Below are 21368 nucleotides of genomic sequence, written 5' to 3'. Positions count from 1 at the left end.
ACAGCAATACCAGAGGCGGCTGCGGTCCGGCAGGTGGGGTCCTTTGGGCTCCTGGGGACTCCTCTGTGCCCAGGTAAGTAGGGGTCGTAGTCCCCCTCCCCGTCGCGTTTTGTGTCTATTGAATGGAACCTTACCTCCTGCGGGGACCCCAGGCCAGTTCCTTTTCCTACAAAACTAAACTTAGGGATTTCTCAGTAAAATACTTTTTAAAACAATTTTCCCTTCCAACCACTGATGTCATTCCACAAATATTTACTGAGCACCTACTGTGAGAGTATAAGACATCGCCTAAGTAGAAGTGGTAGGTTTCCCAGGAGATGGGCCCCCTGTAAACCGCACAACCCACCTGGAGAGTTTCTCAACGGCTTAAAAGGTGAGGGAACTTGTAAAAATTCTATTGAATTATAGTATAAACCTATAACATAATGTGATATTAGAGATTATATTACATAACAATGAGATGTTAGAGATCATGTTGTAAATTTAAAATTGAGAAATTACCAAATTAAAAAAAATAAATGTTTAATTATTTAGTATTTTAATTTTCTTTCATAGTTTGGTCCTATTTTATTAAGAACTAGAAAGATGGCCATGTCAGTTCTGGCATTTTACATTGACTTGGATCTTCCAACTGGGAAGAATATTTAGTTGTGTTTTTTTCATAGTGGAAACCAATTCTTCTGAATATGAGTTAAATATCTGCACTATGTTTTTATTTAGGATAACAACTCTTAAAATGTGTAGAATTCTGGTTTCCAATATTTAGTTTTCAATTATTTATATTATACTGTAATATTGCTCTTCATTTGAACCTTGTCTTAGGTTGGTTCACCTGGAAGCACATCCTGAGACAAAAATTCGAGGGCAAGTGGTTCATATAGGAAGTAATCCCAGGAAACATCAGGGAACAGAAGGAAGCTGATAAAAGGAATATTATCAAGCAAATTTCTCTGTGGGCTGAATTCACTGCGGAATACTGAGATATTTGTCTCAGAGTAATTCCCTCTTAAGGGCAAAGGAGCTGGGGCATTTATTCACTGCCTCCCATCAGTTATTGGCTGAGGCCTGCTATGGCGGAACATTAATTTCCTGGAACTTGTGATCTGCCTGTGCTCAGGCAGACTAGGTATGGCAGCTGGAAACATTCCTTAGGCAAAGAGCCACACGTGCTAGAAGTTAGAAGTCAGACTGACCATTCATGGAAAAGTTACATGTCAACTGGTTATGGGCACTAATAGCATCTGCTACGTTCCAATGAGATATACTCATTTGCACTAGTCATTTCCACTCCCCCCCCCCGCCCACATTAAGTTCACACCATCCCCTCAGTGATTCTTCTCAATGGTGGTTGGTCTCAATTTCTGAAAGAAAAGGACTCACCAAAAGATGATTAGTGGGACAAGCTATAGAATCCACTACTGCAATTAATCCGAGGTCTGAAATTGATAATTCATCACTTGCCTCCTCTACCACCCATTCTAGATTTCTCTTACCCTTGGCCAGCACTTCTGCTGAGCTCAGTTGTTTTCCCAGTAGGGTAACCAGTCTTCATCCCTGAGGGCTGTAAGCCTCTTCTTACCATGTCTTTGTCAGATCGGGCTTGCTACAATTACAAGAGGAGTCTCAGAGAATCCCCTGAGTTCAAGACATACATCTCCTGCTCCAAGCAGTAAAAGCAACCCTGTCCTCACCTGCCAGTGCAGTAACTCCTTATGGGCATGTGGAGCCACAGAGGACCAGGCAGCGGTTTTAGGTTTAGTGAAACCCACCTAAAGGGGTCTCCTGATAGAAGCATCTCTCTCCCCTCAATCAAAGCCAGGACCTCCAGTCCAGCAGAGCCTGAAGTCATGAGGAAGGATGGTACAAATTCCTCATGTCAATCACTGAGAGGGATGGTAGTGTCTTAATCCCACACAATCTCAAACTGGCATTTTCATTGTACCTTTAAGAGGCCATTCCAACATTCTGTCAGACCGGTAGCTTCTGGATGAAGAGGTATGTGGTAGAAGCAGTGGATCCTTCCTATCATACCTCCTTTACTAAAAAGAGGGTCTTTTGATCCAAGGCAATATTATATGGGATCTCATGATAAATGAGACACACTCCAAACCCTTAGATAGTAGTGCTAGCCAAGGCATTGTGGGTAGGAAAAGCACACCCATACAAGGACACATGTCACCTGCTGTATTCTCCAAGGTGAAGGAATTCCATGTAATCAGTTTGTCACTGAATGGATATACCATTTTGAGGGCTTAGCCTCAGTCTCTGTAACAGGTGAGATGCTTAGTGATAGAATTAACTAAATCAGCCTGTTGAGAGGGAGATGCGTCATTGAACCTATGCAATGGCCTCCATCACCTCCATCCCTACCACCATGCCTCCTCCATTTATGAGCCCATTTTGGAAGCATTGAGGTGACCAGGGATAAAGACTGGCTAGTGTTTACTGGAAAATCAGCCTGCTTTGTGAGGCTCAAAAATCCACATATTTTGTGTCCACTTGTATTTTTTTACTATGTGGTATAACAAAATTACCACAAATTTAGCAGTTTAAAACACATAACATATATTATCTCATAGTTTCCATGTTCAGGAGTTCAGGCGTAGCTTAGCTGGTTTCTCCACTGAGGGTCTCACAGAGCTGTGGTCAAGATGTTGGCTGCACGGCATTTTCATCTGGAGACTCGACTAAAGAAGAATCTGCTTCTGAGCTCGTTTAAATTGTTGGCAAAATTCATCTCTTTGTGGTTGTTTCTTTTCTTCCTGGCTGTTGTCCAGGGGCTCTCTCCATGACTGGAGGCCACCCACTGTTCTTTGCCAGCAGTCCTTTCACATCATGGCAACTTAATTCAGAGCCAACCAGGAAGTCTCTCCAGTGTGCTAAAATAGGATCTTACATAGTACGATGTAATCACAGGAATGGTATGTCTAATACCTTTGCTAGATTTAGAAGCAAGTCACAGAATCCATCTTCTCTTAGGGAATGGGATCACACAGGGTGTGACTTGGTAGGGCTTGCCATAGAGTGTGTTTGCTATGCCCCTCTCATAGGTCCATTCGCATGCCTCTTCCCCAGAACTCTTTTTCTCTTATCTTTCAATCTTACTCCTCCCAGGCCTTTGACCAAGCCATTCAATACTGTCCTCCAAACTGAGGACCTAGGTACACTGCCTAAAACTCTGCCCACAAGGAGGATTTCCCTTCATCATCATCTTTCAGGGCTGCCTCTGAGTGGCATTAAAGCCTGGAAGCATTCCATTTACAGTTTGCACCAATATATCATGATTCATCCATGACTTTTTATAAGTTCCTAGGGAATTCCTTATGATGTCTGAGCTGAAAAAGAGACATTGATAAGCAAAAGATAGATGACATGGTGTCTGGGCTGCTTATTTATAAAACTCATTTGTACCCTCCAGACATGCTTGGACCTGATCCCAGCGTTCCATTTTTGTCATTCAGTGGATTGCCCCTGTGCCTGCCCAACTTGAGGACTAGATCTAATGTACCCAGTTCATGATGGGCACTTCCAGTTGCATAGTCACTTGATGTCCCATGGCCAGGCATTCATTCTCTCCCAGAGCCCAGAGCATTGCCAGGAGCGGCGTTTTGAATGGGGAGTGGTTCTCTGCTGCAGACAGCAGTGATCTACACCGAGAGGTTTCTGTTGTGGCTTTCCTAAGACTCCAAAAGTATTCTCACCTACTGTAGGTGTCTCCCTCTAGCATCATGGGATCTGGCCAGGTATATGGCCCAAGAAGCAGGCCTCTGGTACCATAGACTAAAACTGCTACAGAGCTCTCTGTTGCTCTGAGGTTCGCTCAAAACTGACAGCTTTCCAAGTCACCCATTATATGAATCAGAACAGTATTCCTAAGTATGCTACAGGCTGTCTCCAAAAACTAAAGAGACATAAAATACTGCACCTCTTTTTTTTTTTTTTTTAGAGGTAGAAGGTATAAGGTGTAGTAAACTTGTCCTCCACCTTGGAGAGAACATCTCGGAATGTCCCAGACCACTGGTCTTTTAAAAACTCACCAAAGTAACAGGGCTTTAAATGTTTGTAGATTTATCTTCCACTTTCTGCTGCTCATGTGTCTTATGAAGCCATCCAGAACACTTGCCACTTCCTGCTCACAGGCTCTGATATTATCAATATTGATAATATATCAACAAGGGATCAAAAAGACCCCTTTGTACTATAGCTGTTAAAAGAGCAGGAGAGTCCTGGGGCAAGCCTGAATGTTCCATGCTGACTGTTCTAAGTGAATACAAACTGTTTCTAGTCTTTTCTGAGGGGGATTTTAAAAAAACACAACACATTTGCCAGATGAGTAGCTGCATACCAAGGACAAGAAGCTGTGTCTGACTAGTAAAGATCGCATCTGCACAATTACGAGTGGGGCTATCACTTGGTTAAGTTTTCAGTAGTCCCCCATCATCTGTCATGATCTATCTGGTTTTTATAACAAATCACACTGGAGAATTAAGCAGGGCTATCTTCTAGATAGTTTTGGGTAACACCTTTCCATTGCATTTGGAATGACTTACTATTTATTTCATGAGCTTCCACTTGGCTTTTCTACCACAGTGGTGCTTACTCCACAGGCAGGGAACGACTGGGAAGATTTTGCCAACTGCAATCCCCATCACATAGTCAGGGACCAGGAAAAGAACCACGAGGTGATCCTGCAGATCCTGCACTGTAAGACAGACTTGAGCCAAGACTCCATTTATTACTGGTTCTCCATTTGCTTTCACACCAGCAGGAGGCCATGATGGCATTTTGTATCTGCTGGTGTTGGTGTCAGCTCAGACCCTATGTCCTGTAGGCTCTGAAAGAGGAGGATAATCCCATTTCCACAGTGTGTATTTCCCCAGTTAATGGTTGTAGGTTCCCTTGGAGAAGGAAGAATTGGGGAATCCCTATTGTAAATAATTGTTACGGTGTTGTAGGGTCTATTCTTGAGGACTCCTTGCCTCCCCTTGAATAAATGGGCTCTGGAGCTAAGAACTAGGCAAGGATCATGATTTTCCACTGTGGTTGCTGACATCAGCCTTTGATTCACTTGCCCTTTGTCATTTTTAGAAAAGTAAGTTAATGAACATTTTCGTTCACTGCTCATCCATTTCACCCCCTAGAAATTCCATGGTTTATTAACCATTGCCATAGATTTCTGTGGATCTTGCTTGTTGCCATTCTGGACTTCCTGCCCATTGTAGTAATTACACCTACTTTGTTTCTGATGGTTAAGTGCTGCCATCTGGCCTCCGCTCTTCAAGACCCTGTCATCCCCACTGAAACATGGAACCCCAGTATTGTAGCAGCCTTTCCCCTACCTTCAGTCCTGGCCTACAAAGAACAGCCACCACTGAGCTTATTAAGGATACTAGTGCCCCCTTACTAGTTCATTCCTTATAGCCTTAATGAGGGGAGTGTCCTCTGGCCATCCCAACAAGCAGAGTTGGCTTATGAGTTCTCTAGCCTCATATGTGAAATCCATTTAACATGTCACCTCCTCGAGCCTTTGACACACTACTCTATATTCTACCAAGGCAGTTCCAGCATTTCCACCACATTTACTACAGGCTGTTGTTCTTTTCCAAGCTTCAAGGAACCTTACCAGCAGTGAATCAGGACCCACCCCAGGTGTCCTAGTCAGGATGTTAACACCTTGAGTCATGGGAGAGAGCCCACGTATCAATAAACTCTCATCTAGTCTCCATTCCCCCACTCAGCACCCTCAAGATCCTTTTGTAGGTATGTTCTCCTGATTCCTGTTGGTACGTCATAGCCAGGCCCTCCAATTCTTTAGGTGCACAATACCTTTCTTCCTGTACCAGTGCCTCCACAGCCAGGCTGGGCTGATGCTTGACCCCAGTTACTGGTTTAAAAGCTATGAGGAAGTTGAAGCAGATCTTGTGGAGGGCAAGCATTGTTTTCTGAAGTGTCTGCCTCAGGTGATGCAAGGAGAGGCTGCTATCCTTCCAGAGATGAGGAAGGAGCTACTTCTGTCAGTGCAAGGCATTCCAGGTGCTACTGAGTGTTAGATGGAAAAGGGAAGAAGCCTGAGTTCTTTTTGCCGCCACAATAAAGAATTACAGGGGGGCGCCTGGGTGGTGCAGTCGGTTAAGCGTCCGACTTCAGCCAAGTCACGATCTCGCGGTCCGTGAGTTCGAGCCCCGCGTCAGGCTCTGGGCTGATGGCTCAGGACCTGGAGCCTGTTTCCGATTCTGTGTCTCCCTCTCTCTCTGCCCCTCCCCCGTTCATGCTCTGTCTCTCTCTGTCCCAAAAAAAAAAAAAAAAAAAAGGAATTACAGGACAGCAAAGGGAAAGTAAAGCAGAGCAAAGTTTTACTCAAGTACACTCCAATGGAGGAGCGGGCCAGTCAAGAGAGACAAAGGCCCCAGAAACCCCAGGGTGTAGGCTTATATCAGTTTTTTTTTTTTTGAGTGGGTCCTAAGGTAGCAACATTTGGGTAACAGGCCTGGATTATATAATAATTAGCCAACTGAACATACCCTTTCCCAAGATGTATTCAAAATGCCTGCACTAGGTAGAAAACAACAACATTATTTCTATTCTAGAGGCATACACCAAATAAGGACAACAGGGTGCTGTCTGCACAAGTGCAACAAGCACAACAAACTCAATTCTTCCTCTGCTGGGATGTTGTGACCTTAGATGGGTGGAATGGGGTGGTCCCCAGGCGGTTCTCCATTGGGCATCTCCATCAGGACGTCTAAGGACCATCCTCCTATCACTCACTCATGCCTAGCTTCCTGCCTCACACACATAAATCTTAGGGTTCGAAGTACTCAGATATCCACCTAAATGTCCCCACCCCAGGCCTTAGGGCCCTGGTTTTAGTGTACTTAAAAGAGACTCTTTAATAAATGCACCACCTCTATAAAAGGTTTAGATGCATTTTCTCCTTTATAATTAGATTTTATAGTAGCATTACTTGTTTTTTTGGTACTAAAAAAAGCTTGAAATTTTAGTTCTTTTGTCATGAGGTTTTCTTCTCAATCTTTTTAGTATACTGGTAATAATTCTTATTATGTCTTTTTTTTCATAATGACACTATAAAATAATATTGGTATATTAAGTCCATTTGAATAGTCTTAAATTCCACAGAGAAATATAATCATATCCCTTTACCTGGAAGCATATAGCCCCCATAATCCACTTTTTATTGTTTCATGAACAGCATTTCAGACCACTGGTTCCATTTTTGAACTCTGCTCATTAAAGTCATTTCATAAGATTTTGTCATTTTTCCGTAAAGAGTTTGTATACGTTTTATAATATTTAATCCTGGTTACTTTATTATTTTGCTGCAAAAATAAGTCTTTTTTATCTTCAGTTACATTTTCTAGCAAGTCGTGGTGTATAATGGTGTATAGAAATGCAACTGGGGGCACCTGGATGGCTCAGTTGGTTGAGCATCCAGCTTTGGCTCAGGTCATGATCTAGCGGTTCATGAGTTCAAGCCCCGCTTTGGGCTCACTGCTGTCGGTGCAGAGCCCACTTTTAATACTCTGTCCATCTCTCTCTTTGCCCCTCCCCTACTCACGCTCTCTCAAAAATTAAAAAATAAATATTAAAAAAAGGGAAATGCAACTGAATTTTGTATAATTTTGAATCCAGCAAATTGGGTTATCAGGCTAATTCTCAAAATTTATCTGTGATATGTTTGTTTCTCATGTAGACAATCATATCAACTGGGAATAATAACAGTTTTCTTTCTTTTGTCTTGTTATTACCTGAAAAGAACATTTTTTTAAAGTTTTCTAATTTGTATTTTGAGAGAGACAGAGACAGTGCAGGTGGGAGAGGGGCAAAGAGAGAGAATCCCAAACAGGCTCCACCCTATCAATCAAGCACAGAGCCCAACGTGGGGCTCGAACCCACGAAACCACGAGATTATGATCATGACCTGAGCTGAAACCAAGAGTCAGATTCTTAACCAACCCAGGCACCCCTGAAAAGAACATTTTTAATATGTAATCATTAAATATGTTTGTCTTTTGTTAATACCTTTTATCAGATTAAAGAAATTCCCCTCTTTTCCTAGTTGCTAAGAGATTTTTATTAATCATTAAAGGGTGTTGAATTGTGTTACACTTTTTCTACATCTATTAAGATGATTGTGGAGTTTTTCTCTTTTGTTTTAATATGATAAATTAATTTCTCAACAACCTTGAGTTCCTGGGGAAAGCCCAACTTGGTCATGATGTTATTACCTTGTTCATATATTGCTGGATTCAGTTAGCTAATGTTTTGATTAGGATTTTTAAAATCTTGTTCATGAATGAAATTGGTACATAATTTTGCTTTCTCACACTCTCTCTGGTTTAGGTAAAGGTTATATGAGATACGTAAACTGATGTAACAAGACTCCACTTTATCTTTTGTCCGAAAGAGTATCTGGAAGCTTGTACGTCCGGAGTTCTTCAAAAAACCATCTGGTTTCTTTTATTTTTTCCCCAAAGACACAATTTATTTTCAAACGAAAGAAGCCAAGGAGACTTTGGCTACCCCCATCCCCTTCCTGAGCAAAAACTGACAGAACAGAGGTGGCTCTCCACCTCCTCATAAAGTCTTTGGTCAAAATAAACTATGAAATTGGGGCCCAGGGCCTCTGTAAAGACCCTGGCAGAGCAGAGGCCTCCCTAAGAGAAACACACTAAGCCCCACCTTCTGGTCCTGCCACCCACTTTCCTCCAATTATACTTTTTGTGGGAAGATTTTTAGTTACTGACTCTGTTTCCTTATGGTTATCCACTTAGGTTTCCTCTTTTTTTTCTTGAGAAGTTGATTTTTCTAGGAATTTATCAATTCTTAGAAATAATATCAGTTTATTTGGGATAACCTTGTTTGTGGTATCCTCGCATTATCTATATTATATCTGCAGCATTGTTATTCTGTAGTCCATTTAAAGTACACTGCATCAGACATAAATCACATATCCTTCTCAAGGAATCAGGGAACTTTTTAAAAAGCTACCATGCACTTGGGGTGCCTGGGTGGCTTAGTCGGTTAAGCGTCCGACTTTGGTTCAGGTCATGATCTCACGGTTCATGGGTTCAAGCCCCGCATCGGGCTCTGTGCTGACAGCTCAGAGCCTGGAGCCTGCTTTGGAATCTGTGTCTCCCTCTTTCTCTGCCCCTCTCCTGCTCATGTTCTCTCTGTCTCTCAAAAATAAATAAATATTAAAAAAAAAACCAACTACCATGCACTAGGCCACGAGGCAAGCCTCAACAAATTTCAAAAAGTTGAAAAATTGAAATCAGAGAACATACTCTGATTAACGAAAGTTAGAAATAAACAACAACAAAAATAGACAAATCTGTTTTAAGATATAAGAAACCATACTTCTAAAAACCTAATGTCTAATATTGTTTAATTGTGCCATCTGTTTTCTTTACTTGAACAATCTTGACAGAAGTTTTCTATTTTTACGTTTTTTCAAAATACCGCTGTTTAGCTTTGGTGACCCTCTCTCTATATGTTTGTTTTCTATTTTATTAACTTCTAAAATATATTTTTCTATTTTTCCTGGGTTTTTTCCCCCTAACATCTTAAAAGTGGTGAGCTTATTTCATGTACTTTTCAGACTTTCTTTGGCTCTAATGTATTTAATGCTTCTAAATACTTTAGCTACATCTTATAAATATTGTTATATATATGTTCTTTTTTTTTCAGTTCTACATATTGGATTTGGATTTCTGTTAGACCCATTAGTAGTCCCTACACATGTACACACACACACACACACACACACACACACACACATATGTGTGTGTGTAACTGCATAACATATATGTGTATAGCATATGTAATTTGATCTTTAATTGAATACACACAAATATGTGTATGTTTGCATGTATGTATTTTTCCCTTAATTTAATCTCTCTGAAACATTTTGTTTTAGCTGTCTTGTATAATGTATAACTAGATTTTGGTTTTTGTCTCAAACTAAGCTTATTACTGTTTTAATAGATGAGTTTAACTTTTTTGTCAGTATGGGAAAAATCCTTGTGTTTAGTGGTGTGGAATGGCTTTGGGGCTAAGTAAATTCTCAGGATATTCTCATTTTCCCTAACCTGCCTGCCTTTTCCAACTGAATTAGTCACTAAAAATCTCATTTTTTTCTTATTGTAGTATTTTATATTATGAATTCTGAAGAGAATACAGAAGAGTATCCTTTTGCAGATATATTTAATGAAGATGAAGCTGAATATAACTTTTTGCTGTCTAAACCCGTTTGCTTTGTTATATTTGGGAAACCAGTAAGTTATCTCTTGTAACTTATTATTTAATATTTTTTTATTTTAAAAATCATAATATTATGTTACCATACAAGAATGAAAACTACATAGTATGATGACTTCTTTCAGTGTTAGACTTTAGTTGTATGACTTAAAAACTAATATAATATTGGTGGTAATTTCATAGCTTTCTCTTCTCTTCTGCACTTATAATTGGAAAGGAACTGACATTGTACTTATCTTTGTTTTTATATTATGAAGAAATTAATTAATCAAAACATTGCACCATGAAAATTGTTAGTAGTCTGTGATCCAGGTTATTTTAGACACAATTGACATATAAAATTTTCTGTTTAATTTGTTGTGAGACTCTCTGAGTATTTGAAGGCAAGACACTATGGAGTCAAACGGGGAGCCTCTCCCATTAATATCTGAAGCTACTGAGAGGCAATGTGCCTCACCTTTACTCAAAGTGCATTAGCAGACCTATATATTATCTTTCCACAAAATAAAAAGAAACCAGAACTGGCTGTCATAAGATAGCCTGCCTTTCTAGGCATTTCTAGTAAGGACCTCTAGATGAGAGGTATTTTTAGCCATTGAGCTAGTTGGTAGTTACCATTAGAGAAACTGAGCTGGTTAATTAAAGAGGCTCCCCAGAATAGCAGAGACCAAAGGCTGGATCCCATCCTTGATTTAATTTTATGTAGACCCTGAGACAGGTACCAAGAAATAGTTCCAGTAATTTTCATTATGTTTCTTAACATATAATAGAGTTTTAAGAGTCAACAGTAAGAGCAGACAGGTACAAATGTTACTTCATTAAAGTGATCTTTTATCTTTAATAGATGACACTTTTCAAAGATGTCCATTAAGAAGGAATTTTTTGCTCTTGGAAGTTACTAAATGGAAGTCTGTCAAAACATTCATAGTTATAAACTTTAGAAAGGAAATAAAGTGACGGGTTTCAGTAGAATCATGATATGTATTCAAAATTACAAAATTTGATAATCAAAAGAGGACAGTACCTGTAATGCCATAATGGTACAGCTTCCTGGTTTCAGGGATATTTTCTTAATTTAAAAATGTTATTTAAATCATTTCATAAAATGTGGCAAATGTGACTCTTATAGAGAAAAATTATGCTATAAATATCTAAGGTCTGCTGTTCATTTTTTTTGTCGACAAAAAATTTACTTGATAATATTCATGTATTGTAACCATGAATATAATCTTTTAAATGTGAATATCTGTTTCTCTGGCAAATGACTGTTCTTTTGGGTTTTAAATAACATCTTTCTTTTTTAGGGGGTTGGGAAGACAACCTTAGCCCGTCAGATAACACAAGCATGGAAATGTATTCGTGTAGAAGGTAAATTTTACCTCCCCCCCCCAATATTTTATTATAAAACTTTCAAATATGCATAAAAATGTAAAGAATTGTACTATCTAGATTCTGTTATTAACATTTTGCCATAATTGCTTTATCACACGTCACTATAAACCCCGTGAATATCATTTTCATAATATCATCTTCATAATCTTCATAGCATCAGACATATTTTGCCTTTCTGTTAGTCCTAGTTTTGTTCATAGACTTTAGGATGGTTTATGAAATGTCTTTGACTCCATTCTTCTGCCTCCAATTCTCTAATTTTCTCATTTAGACCTGCTGGGGACATGTGTGTCTTAAGTGTCTCCCTATGGAAGATGGGAAGAGAAGGAACGCTCACAGCTGCTCTTGGGAGCATGTTTCAAGACTTAATATTTTTGATGATAAATTTTATTTTTTATTTTGTTTTGCATTCTTTGCAGTATATAAAATGAGGACTGACATCTTTATATAAAATATTCTTTTAATCAATACAGCTGTATATGTCCTAATAGAAAAATAAGCAGAAGGGGGCACCTGGGTGGCTCAGTCGGTTAAGCGGCCGACTTCGGCTCAGGTCATGATCTCGTGGTCCGTGCGTTCAAGTCCCGCGTCAGGCTCTGGGCTGACAGCTCAGAGCCTGGAGCCTGTTTCGGATTCTGTGTCTCCCTCTCTCTGACCCTCCCCTGTTCATGCTCTGTCTCTCCCTGTCTCAAAAATAAATAAAACGTTTAAAAAAAATTGAAAAACAGTTTAAAAAAAAGAAAAATAAGCAGAAGAATGAATAGCAATTCATAAAAGTAGAAATAGGGGCACCTGGATGGCATGCTGGTTAAGCGTCCAACTCTTGATTTCAGCTCAGGTCATGATCTCACAATTCGTGGGATAAAGCCCTTCTTTGGGCTTCATGCTGACAGCATGGAGCCTGCTTAGGATTTTCTCTCTCTCACTCTTTCTCTGCCTCTCCCCATACTCATGCTCTCTCTCTCTCAAAATAAACTTTTTTTTAAGTAGAAATAAAAATAGACAAATATATGAAAAAAGAGTTTAACTCCATTTTTATTCAAAGAAATGCTAATTAAAATAATACTGATTCATATTCGCCTATGAAACTGACAAGGAATCTTTAAAGTTCCTATAATCATTTTTGGCAAGAATGGTATGAAATGAGGATTCCATGTGCTGTTAATGAAATTGCAATCTGGTACAGCACAATCCATTGATTACTAGCAGCTGGGAACATAATTTCTGAGTCCTTCCCTAGGTCATGCCCCTGTCATTTCAGTCCCAGGATGTCTTCCACAAGGGATGGAATATTTCCTCTTAAAAAGGAAACAAATCATTGGAATTCTAACCTCAGGCCCCCTTTTTCTAATCAGTGCTTATCTATTTACATTTCTTGATGGCATTCTTTCCTTTCATATAATCAGAGTGCAAAATTAATGGGTTCTAGATATAACTCTGTGGTTATAAAATTATCTGGACTATTACGATGAGCACTGGGTGTTGTAGGTAAATGATGAATCACTGAATTCTACTGAAACCAGTATTGCACTGAATGGTAACTAAACAGAGTTTAAACAAAAACTTAAAAAGAAAAAAAGAAAACATAAAATAAAGGGTTTGACATAAGAAAAGGAACTGGACTAATAATACTAGTGTATTCTTTTGAGTAACACTTTATAATTCCAAATCACTGTCATATACACAATGTTATTTCATCCTCATATTCTCTTGCATATGATACAGGGCATAAGCATGCAAAGCCCAAAGTATTTAAGAAGTTAGCTTCCTCAAGATCCTTTAGCTATCCGGGGGCAGAGACAAGTTCTCTGTGGAATACTTTCTGCTGCCTCATGCTTTGGATAGGCTTAAATGACATAATGTATGTAAATGTGTTTTGTAAACTCTTAAAGTGATATACAAATATTTAACTAATCTTTAATTAACAAAATTAATCTTTGTTACCAGTTATAAAAGACACAAATATGGGGTGCCTGGATGGCTCAGTTGGTTAAGTGTCCAACTCTTGGTTTCAGTTGGGGTCATGATCTCAGAGTTCGTGAGTTGGAGGCTGGCGTGGACAGCAGGGAGCCTCCTTGGGATTCTCTCTCTCTCTCTCTCTCTCTCTCTCTCTCTCTCTCTCTCTCTTCTTCTCCCCCACTCATGTACATGTTCTCTCTCAAAATAAATAAACTTAAAAATAAACACAAATGTGTTTCTTAATTTGGCAATTCTAATATCAGTTTGTGCTAACATTTTGAATTCATATTTTAGCTTTACCAATTTTGGAAGAACAGATTGCCAGTGAAACTGAATCAGGAGTTATGGTAAATCTAAGTTTCAAAGTTATTAGAATTTTTGTTTAAAAAAGCTCTGTATCACAAATATATTATATTCTAATGTGTGGTATCTGTGCATGTTCTTAGTTGCAATCAATGCTGCTCAGTGGTCAAAGCATTCCAGATGAACTTGTCATGAAGCTAATGTTGGAGAAGCTCAACTCCCTGGAAGTTTCTCACTTTGGTATGTTTATTTTTATAAATTGGTGGCTATCAAAGCAGCCTTAAAATTCATGCTTTATCTGAGGCACGCATAAGTTCTGGAGTTGCTCTTTCCTTTGCCCTCTTGCAGGAATCCCAGAGCCTGAGTTCAGTTAAGCGGTTTAGATACTTTTCTTTGCTTGTTTACTTCATTATTCAGATTCAATTCAATTATTCAATATTCTTCAGATTCTACCCTTGTAACGTAAATAAATAGATAAGTTTAAATTGTTCAATCTTCTGCGAGCATCGTGTTATCCAGCAAAAGCATCGACACTCTGCTGTGGTACTTCTCACGGTGGTGACAGCCTCTGCTGACTGCTTTCCCATTCATTCAGTTTTATTACTAAGTCCTGTCTATGGCTAGGCTTCTCTGCATTAGCCCATACTTACAAGGCAGGAGTGGGAACTAGAATGGCAACAGCTTAGCCTCTGGCTCCAGATATTGGCAGGCTTCAGTCTGTTTATCCAGTCTACCCTCTCACTCTGGACCCAAGAAGTCTCTCTACATTCAAACAGATGCTCAGCAGGGGTTTGGGGCCTAATTTCTCAAGACAAAGACTACCGAAGCTCAGAATGACTAAACAGAAAAGAACAAATCCTGTGACATTTGCAAAAGAAGGAAGAAGAATAAAGATTTGCTGGGAAGAAAATCAGCTACCTGAAATAGATTTATTGAATGAAAGAGGAAAAACTTAGAAAGCTGCGTTATAGAGAAGACATGGTGACTATTAAAATAGAGGGATAAAAATAAAATGCAGTAAAGGAAAAACTATGATTACAGAAGCAAATCAATAATGGAAGTAGCAAAAGCAACTTGTCACTGCAAACTATGTATCATTCGTATCTATAGGTAGAAAGATTTCTCTACATATAGATGATGTATGGAATGAACAATATCTATCCATCCATTCATAGAGATATATATATATATATATATATATCATCTCTCTAGTATATATATTGTATAAATACTTACACTCTATCAGTCTTTCTGTTGTTCAGTGATAAAGAGGATGGACTTGGGAAAAACACCCAGAATGTGGGAGGTTAAATGAGTAAAAAGGTAAAAAGGACAATGACAGAATTCCAACACAGATCAATAAGTGACCTTAAAAAGCATAATGATTGAAACTGACACATGCATACAGATAGGTAGGCAAATATCTTTTTTGTTTACACTTCATCACACCTTACTTCTTGAAAAATTTACAGTATTTTACATGGTCAACACAAAGATGGTATAAATTTATAAATATTGGCAAAAAGAGAAAGAAAAAAATGAAAAAATAAACCTACTCAGCTATGCCATTTATGATGGTTATAACCTTTTTAACCTCTTATGGAAAATGTCAAACAAAGTAAAGAGATTATATAAAATTCCCCCCATGTATCCATCACCCAGCTTCAATGATAACTCTCATCTAATCTTGTTTTATGTAAACTCCTACCCACATTTGTCCCAAACCTACTTTATTTTGAAACTAATTCATATCATATCAGTTCATCTTTAAATGCTTTAGTATATATCTCAGAAAGTTAAGGACTATTTTAAACCTAGTTTCACATTACCATACCTAAAAAATTAATAGTAAATCACCTACTAATCACTCTGTGATGTCATTATTTGCCTTGTATATTTTTTTTTTTTCTAGCTGATTTTTGAGTTTTGTTTTTTTTTATTTTTGTTTTGTTTTTGGAAGCAGGATCCAACCAAGTTTCACGCATTGCAATTGATTGGTATGTCTCAAATCCCTTTTAATGTATAAATGCCCTCTACCTCTTTCTATCACCTTGTGTTTTCTTTTTTGAAAAAGCTAGTTATATGTGTTTAATAAGAGTTTCCTACATTCTGGATTTTGCTGACTGCATCCCCTTGTAGCATTTAATGTATTCCTCTTTCCCTAGACATGCTGTGCACTGGTGTGTGTCCTGGGAGCTGGCAGTATAAGTGATTTATTGAATCTGAGGGCCACACTCTCAGCATGTAATTGCATGCCTATGATCTAGGCATGCACAACTGGGCTCATTTAAAGGCTGTAGTGGGGGCAGGACCTAGAGTCTCTTCTGCCCGGACTCCCCTCACCTATTGTGTAACGTCCCCAGAGGAGTTTCTGTGCAACCTTGCACTCTACTAAATGCAGTTTAAAAGTCTCTGCTCAGCAAGAATTCTTTCTGATGTCTGGTCCTACCCAACAGCCTGGTAGAAACAAAAATTGAAACAAAATTGGAAGTGAAGAGCTTTCAAAACAGGGATATTAACTCTGGCCAGGGTCTAGGTGAGGCGGGGTAATTGATGACTCTAAAATCCCTAAAGACAGATAGATGTGCACTGCTGGGAACACTGCCCAGTAGAGTATTGCCAGATTGAATCTTATTTTTTTTTCTATACCAGAGCCTTTTATACTTGGAACTTTTATAGCTATTTAGAAGGAACTTACACAATCTATAATTATAATCCTTTCATTCACAACCTGTCATGCTGTGTTGGCCTTGGGCCAAAATCAGTTTCCTTGAACTACATCCTCACCCAAGAGAAAAAGGTAGAGCCAATGCCTGGGCATCCTAAGAAGTCCCTTTCTGCTCCCTGTTTCTGGACTCCAGAAAACTCGTTTTCTCCAGTAAGTGATAGACAGCCCTAATCTGGGCATTCCCTGCCCCAGGTGTATCACATAGTAGATTGTCTTCGAAGTCATTGGTCACAAGTGTATCCGCTCATATCAGGCTGGCATGACATCAGGTATATATTAGGGCTGGATGGACATAAGTTACCTGATGTCTCTGAATCTCGCGTCACTTCAGTCTGAAAGCAGTAGCATGCCATCTTCAGTTTTGCAGAAGTGGGAATTCATTCTACTGAACCAGGAAGTGAGGACAAAGTGATGGCATGGGCCAGTCAGTTTCCCCTGGGCAGCCATATGGACAGTATTTCAGCTTTTCCTTGGTGGGGGTGATGCAGGCTGAGCACTAGACTGCAGAGTGTCTATTCTGCCCATGATAGTACATCAGAGCCTTGCAGCAAGGAGTGGTGTGAGGTCTTTCATTCCTCCATCTTCAGCATTGAGGGTAAGGGCTTGGTAACGGTGTCAAGGAGATATGGGACACGGAGGGGAAGTCCTCATCTATGCTTCCATCTCCACACATGTCTCTGGGGTTAGAGAGGTTGGCAGTGGGGTTGGCAGCTCTGGTCCATCTATCAGGAAGTATCCTCATGATGTCTTTCCAGAATTGGGTCTAGAGAACTAAGCCCTTCCACTCTCCCACATCTCTTCCATAGATACATTCCTAGGGTCTGGATATTATGATACTGGCTACCTCTCAATGGGTAAAGCCCTAAAACTCATCACTCAGAAAATTCAGGCAGCCCAAATACTGGCCTATCAGGTGAGAACCAAACCCCATGGAAACAACCCATTTTTCTGCTGCTTCCACTAGGAAAGAGAGCAAGTTTTTTTATTTTATTTTCGAGAGAGAAAGACCGTGAGCAGGGAAGGGGCAGAGAGAGAGAGACAGAATCTGAAGCAGGCTGCAGACTCTGAGCTGTCAGTACAGAGCCCGACACGGGGCTTGAACTTGTGAACCATGAGATTATGACCTGAGCCGAAGTTGGATGCTTAACTGATTGAGCCACCGAGGTGCCCCAAAAGAGACCAAGTTTTAAACTCATTCCAATATACATGTACGCCTGAGGTTTAGGATACCTACAAACAGTTGCACTTGGAATGCCTGATAAGCTGTTCAAGCACTGGCAGCGACTGTAGTAATACACAGGGTGCTGATGAGCACAGCACACGGAGTGTCAAGCTTCCATCATTCATTTGTAATACACAGATGTTGGGCAGCATTGCCAGCAGAGGGAATGAGAGGGACAAAAGTATTGTGTAATCCCCCTGTTGTTTAGAAGAGGAAGGCATGAACTCTGGAGACTGATGTTCTCTGGCAATATGTGATCAGGAGAGATGATCTGGACAAGAGTTGAATTCCACCTAGGGCTAGACCATGCAGTCCCCTTCACCACAGTACTCACCCTCAAAATGTGATGGCTTAATGCCAGCCATCACATCTCAATACCTTGACAAGTTCCAATAAGTTTGTTAATCAAGTGGAGGATAATTTAGCAATAGAATCCAAACCAAACTAGGGAAGGGGGAAGCCAGGGGAACAAAAAGCAAGAACAGCAGGAGGAAGCAAGTGGAGAAAGGTCTGGCCCAGTTCCCGAGACAGTGCCAATGCATGCAGTGGCTAAATTTTTGCAGGAGTGTGTTGGGTTCATTTAAGGAACCTTGAATAGAATGGATGCCTTAGCAAACCATAAGAGAGTCTTAAATACAGAGAACAAACTGAGGGTTGATGGGAATGGGGTAAATGGGTAATGGGCATTAAGGAGGGCACATGTTAGGATGAGCACTGGGTGTTATATGTAAGGGATAAATCACTGGGTTCTACTCCTGAAACCAAGACTACACTGTATGTTAACTAACTTGAGAATAAAAAAATAATAAAAAGAATGGATGCCTTAGAATACGACCATATTTCAGTCTTTTAAAGACAACAGCAAAAGCAAACGAATAAGCCAAGTTGGAAATTAAAGATTGTATCAAGACGGGAGGGAATCATAATTATAGCTCATATATCCAAAACTAAAGATAATAAATCTCCCTTTCTGCCTTTTGAAGTCAAACTACTTAGGACTGCTTCTCTGGGTAGCATCCAATACATAGTGTTTGCAAAATCTTAGGAGAAATGCCTAAGGATTTCATGAGATTTTAGATTGCCATGATAGTTTTTGGTCTGCTTTTGTAAAATTGAAAAAAAGAGTATGTAATAAGCATGTTCTCAAGTGAGGATTTTGAGGTTGGCTTATTAGACACATTCATTCATCTATCAACAGATGCTTAATAACTGTTTCTTAAGTCATACTATTCTAGACATTGCATAGCAGTTCTCAAACTTTTTAGTTTTAAGACTCCTTCATACTTATAAGATTTGTTGAGGCCCCAAAAGAGCTTTTGCTTACTTGGGTTATATACATCAATATTTATCATATTAGAAATTAAAACTAAGAAATGTTTAAAATATTTGTTTAAAAATCATAACAAAACATCACGTTTGCATTAATAGCATATTTTATTTAAAAAATAATTGTAATCTTCAAAACAAAAAACTTAGAAGAGTGGTATTGTTTTATATTTTTGCAAATCTCTTTAATGTCTGACTTAAGAGAAGACCTAGCTGGCTGGATTCTCCTGTCTCCTTCTGCTTAATCTGTTGCAATTCATTGTTTCTGTTGAAATGTATGAGGAAAATCCAGTTTCACAGATATGTAGTTAGAAAAGGAAAGTATATTTTAATAGCCTTTAGAATAATTGATCCTACATCAAAACTCACCAAGGGTAAGTTTCTTAAAGGTTATTTACATTATAGAATCTGAAACCATATCAAGGACCTTTTCTAACTCTGTTACATTAAAATCCGTTGGTCTAAGGGCACCTGAGTGGCTCAGTCAGTTAAGCATCTGAGTTCGGCTTAGGTCATGATCTCAGGCTTCCTGAGTTTGAGCCCTGCATGGGGCTCTCTGCTGTCAGCACAGAGCCTGCTTCAGATCCTCTGTTCCCCTCTCTGCCCGTCCCCCGCTTGTTCTCTCTCTCCCCTTCTCTCTCTCAAAAATAAATAACCATTTAAAATAAATAAATAAATAAATAAAATCCATCAGTCTACCTTGAACTTGGAATGCATGCATGATTTGGAGGTGTACTATGCAGTAATTATTAGGAAAATATTAGTTCACTGAGTTGTGCAGATCTTCCAAATGTCAACACTTTTCGTTATACAATACCAGATTATCACTTTTGTTAATTTCACCACCAAGTTCATCAAGAAAAGTTTAAGAAAAATTTTTTTTGATGTTTATTCATTTTTTGAGAGAGAGAGACAGAGCATGAGCAGGTGAGAGGCAGAGAGAGAGGGAGACACAGAATCTGAAGCAGGCTCCAGGCTCTGAGCTGTCAGCACAGAGCCTGATGCGGGGCCTGAACCCATGAACCATGAGATCATGACCTGGCCAAAGTCAGGTGCTTAACCAGCTGAGCCACCCAGGCGCCCCCGTCATCAAGAAAAGTTTTAAAAATCAGGAAGTTGTAAAGCTTATGGCAATAGATACATGTTTTCTAAAATTTGAGTTTTTGCTTGAATTTTAGAATTGGCAACAAATACTGTCAGTTGAAATGACCAGCTCACTCCATTCACTTTTTATAAGATGTCTGCCAAATATCCAAAGCTGAATAACCATAATTTTCCGTTCTTTCAAGAAAAAAAAAGTCCTATTAAAACAGGAGAAAAATTGACCTAAGTCCTTTAATTCTGAGAAAATTGAGACTTTGTTAACAAGAGAAAATTTTCTCAAGCATGAGAGTGACATAATTAAAGAAATATATTAAGGAAATTAATGTGATGATGGCAAACAGGGTGAATTTCCATGAGAAGATTTAGGTTTCTGGGTAGGAATGCAAGCCAGTAAGTGTGCTAAGCAAAAATCATATTGATAATGTTCTGGTTTTTAAACTGTATGAGGAGGTTCATTGGTGTTTTATTACTCCCCATAACTTATATAAATATTATGTACATATATATTACCCTTACCATCATCACAGGGCTTTCCTAACTGTTCAAAGAATTACTAGCATGGAATTTCCTTCCCTAGGCCCCTCATGTGCTTAAAAGAAATTGATTTGGAATTTTTTAAGATGTTTCTTCCCACCTCAGTGATTTTATTTATTATCAGACAAATATTATTCATAGTTATACTTCATGTGGCAATAAACTTAACTATTAATTAAAAATATTTGACAGATGATTTTAAGATCTACATTAATATTCATCAATAAGCAAAGGAGATTTATAAAGTAATAACAAGTCCATGCTCTCATATATTGGTGGCATTATAAAACTTTAAAAATTATATTTTATTCAACAGGTTATATTGTCACTGAACTACCATCACTTTCACAGGATGCCGTAACTACTTTGCAGCAAATAGAATTAATTAAAAATTTAAATTTGAAACCTGATATAATAATCAATATTAAGGTAAGTTGTTTTTCTACCATAGCGAACCATTCTTTTTAACAGTGGTGGAATTCAAGGAGTATCTTCAAAAATACTAAGTAGTTAAGGAAATAA

At 38.9% G+C, this 21368-nt stretch overlaps 1 protein-coding gene across 4 annotated transcripts in view; it reads left to right on the top strand.

The window, feature by feature from the left end:
- Positions 1–21368, top strand: part of AK9 (adenylate kinase 9) — a 141439-nt gene continuing 120071 nt past the window's right edge. For all 4 annotated transcript variants that reach the window (XM_042986929.1, XM_007078737.3, XM_042986928.1 and 1 more), the window contains exons 1-6: positions 1–73; positions 10168–10295; positions 11583–11646; positions 13924–13976; positions 14076–14172; positions 21163–21275. In XM_042986929.1, coding sequence (XP_042842863.1) covers positions 10179–10295; positions 11583–11646; positions 13924–13976; positions 14076–14172; positions 21163–21275 — 444 coding nt within the window. In that variant the 5' untranslated portion in view covers positions 1–73; positions 10168–10178. The remainder of the gene's footprint in view (positions 74–10167; positions 10296–11582; positions 11647–13923; positions 13977–14075; positions 14173–21162; positions 21276–21368) is intronic.

This window comes from Panthera tigris, chromosome B2, assembly GCF_018350195.1.
Source record: "Panthera tigris isolate Pti1 chromosome B2, P.tigris_Pti1_mat1.1, whole genome shotgun sequence".
Classification (NCBI taxonomy): domain Eukaryota; kingdom Metazoa; phylum Chordata; class Mammalia; order Carnivora; family Felidae; genus Panthera; species Panthera tigris.
Note: the sequence above shows the minus strand (reverse complement) of the source record. Positions and strands in the feature narration are given on the sequence as shown.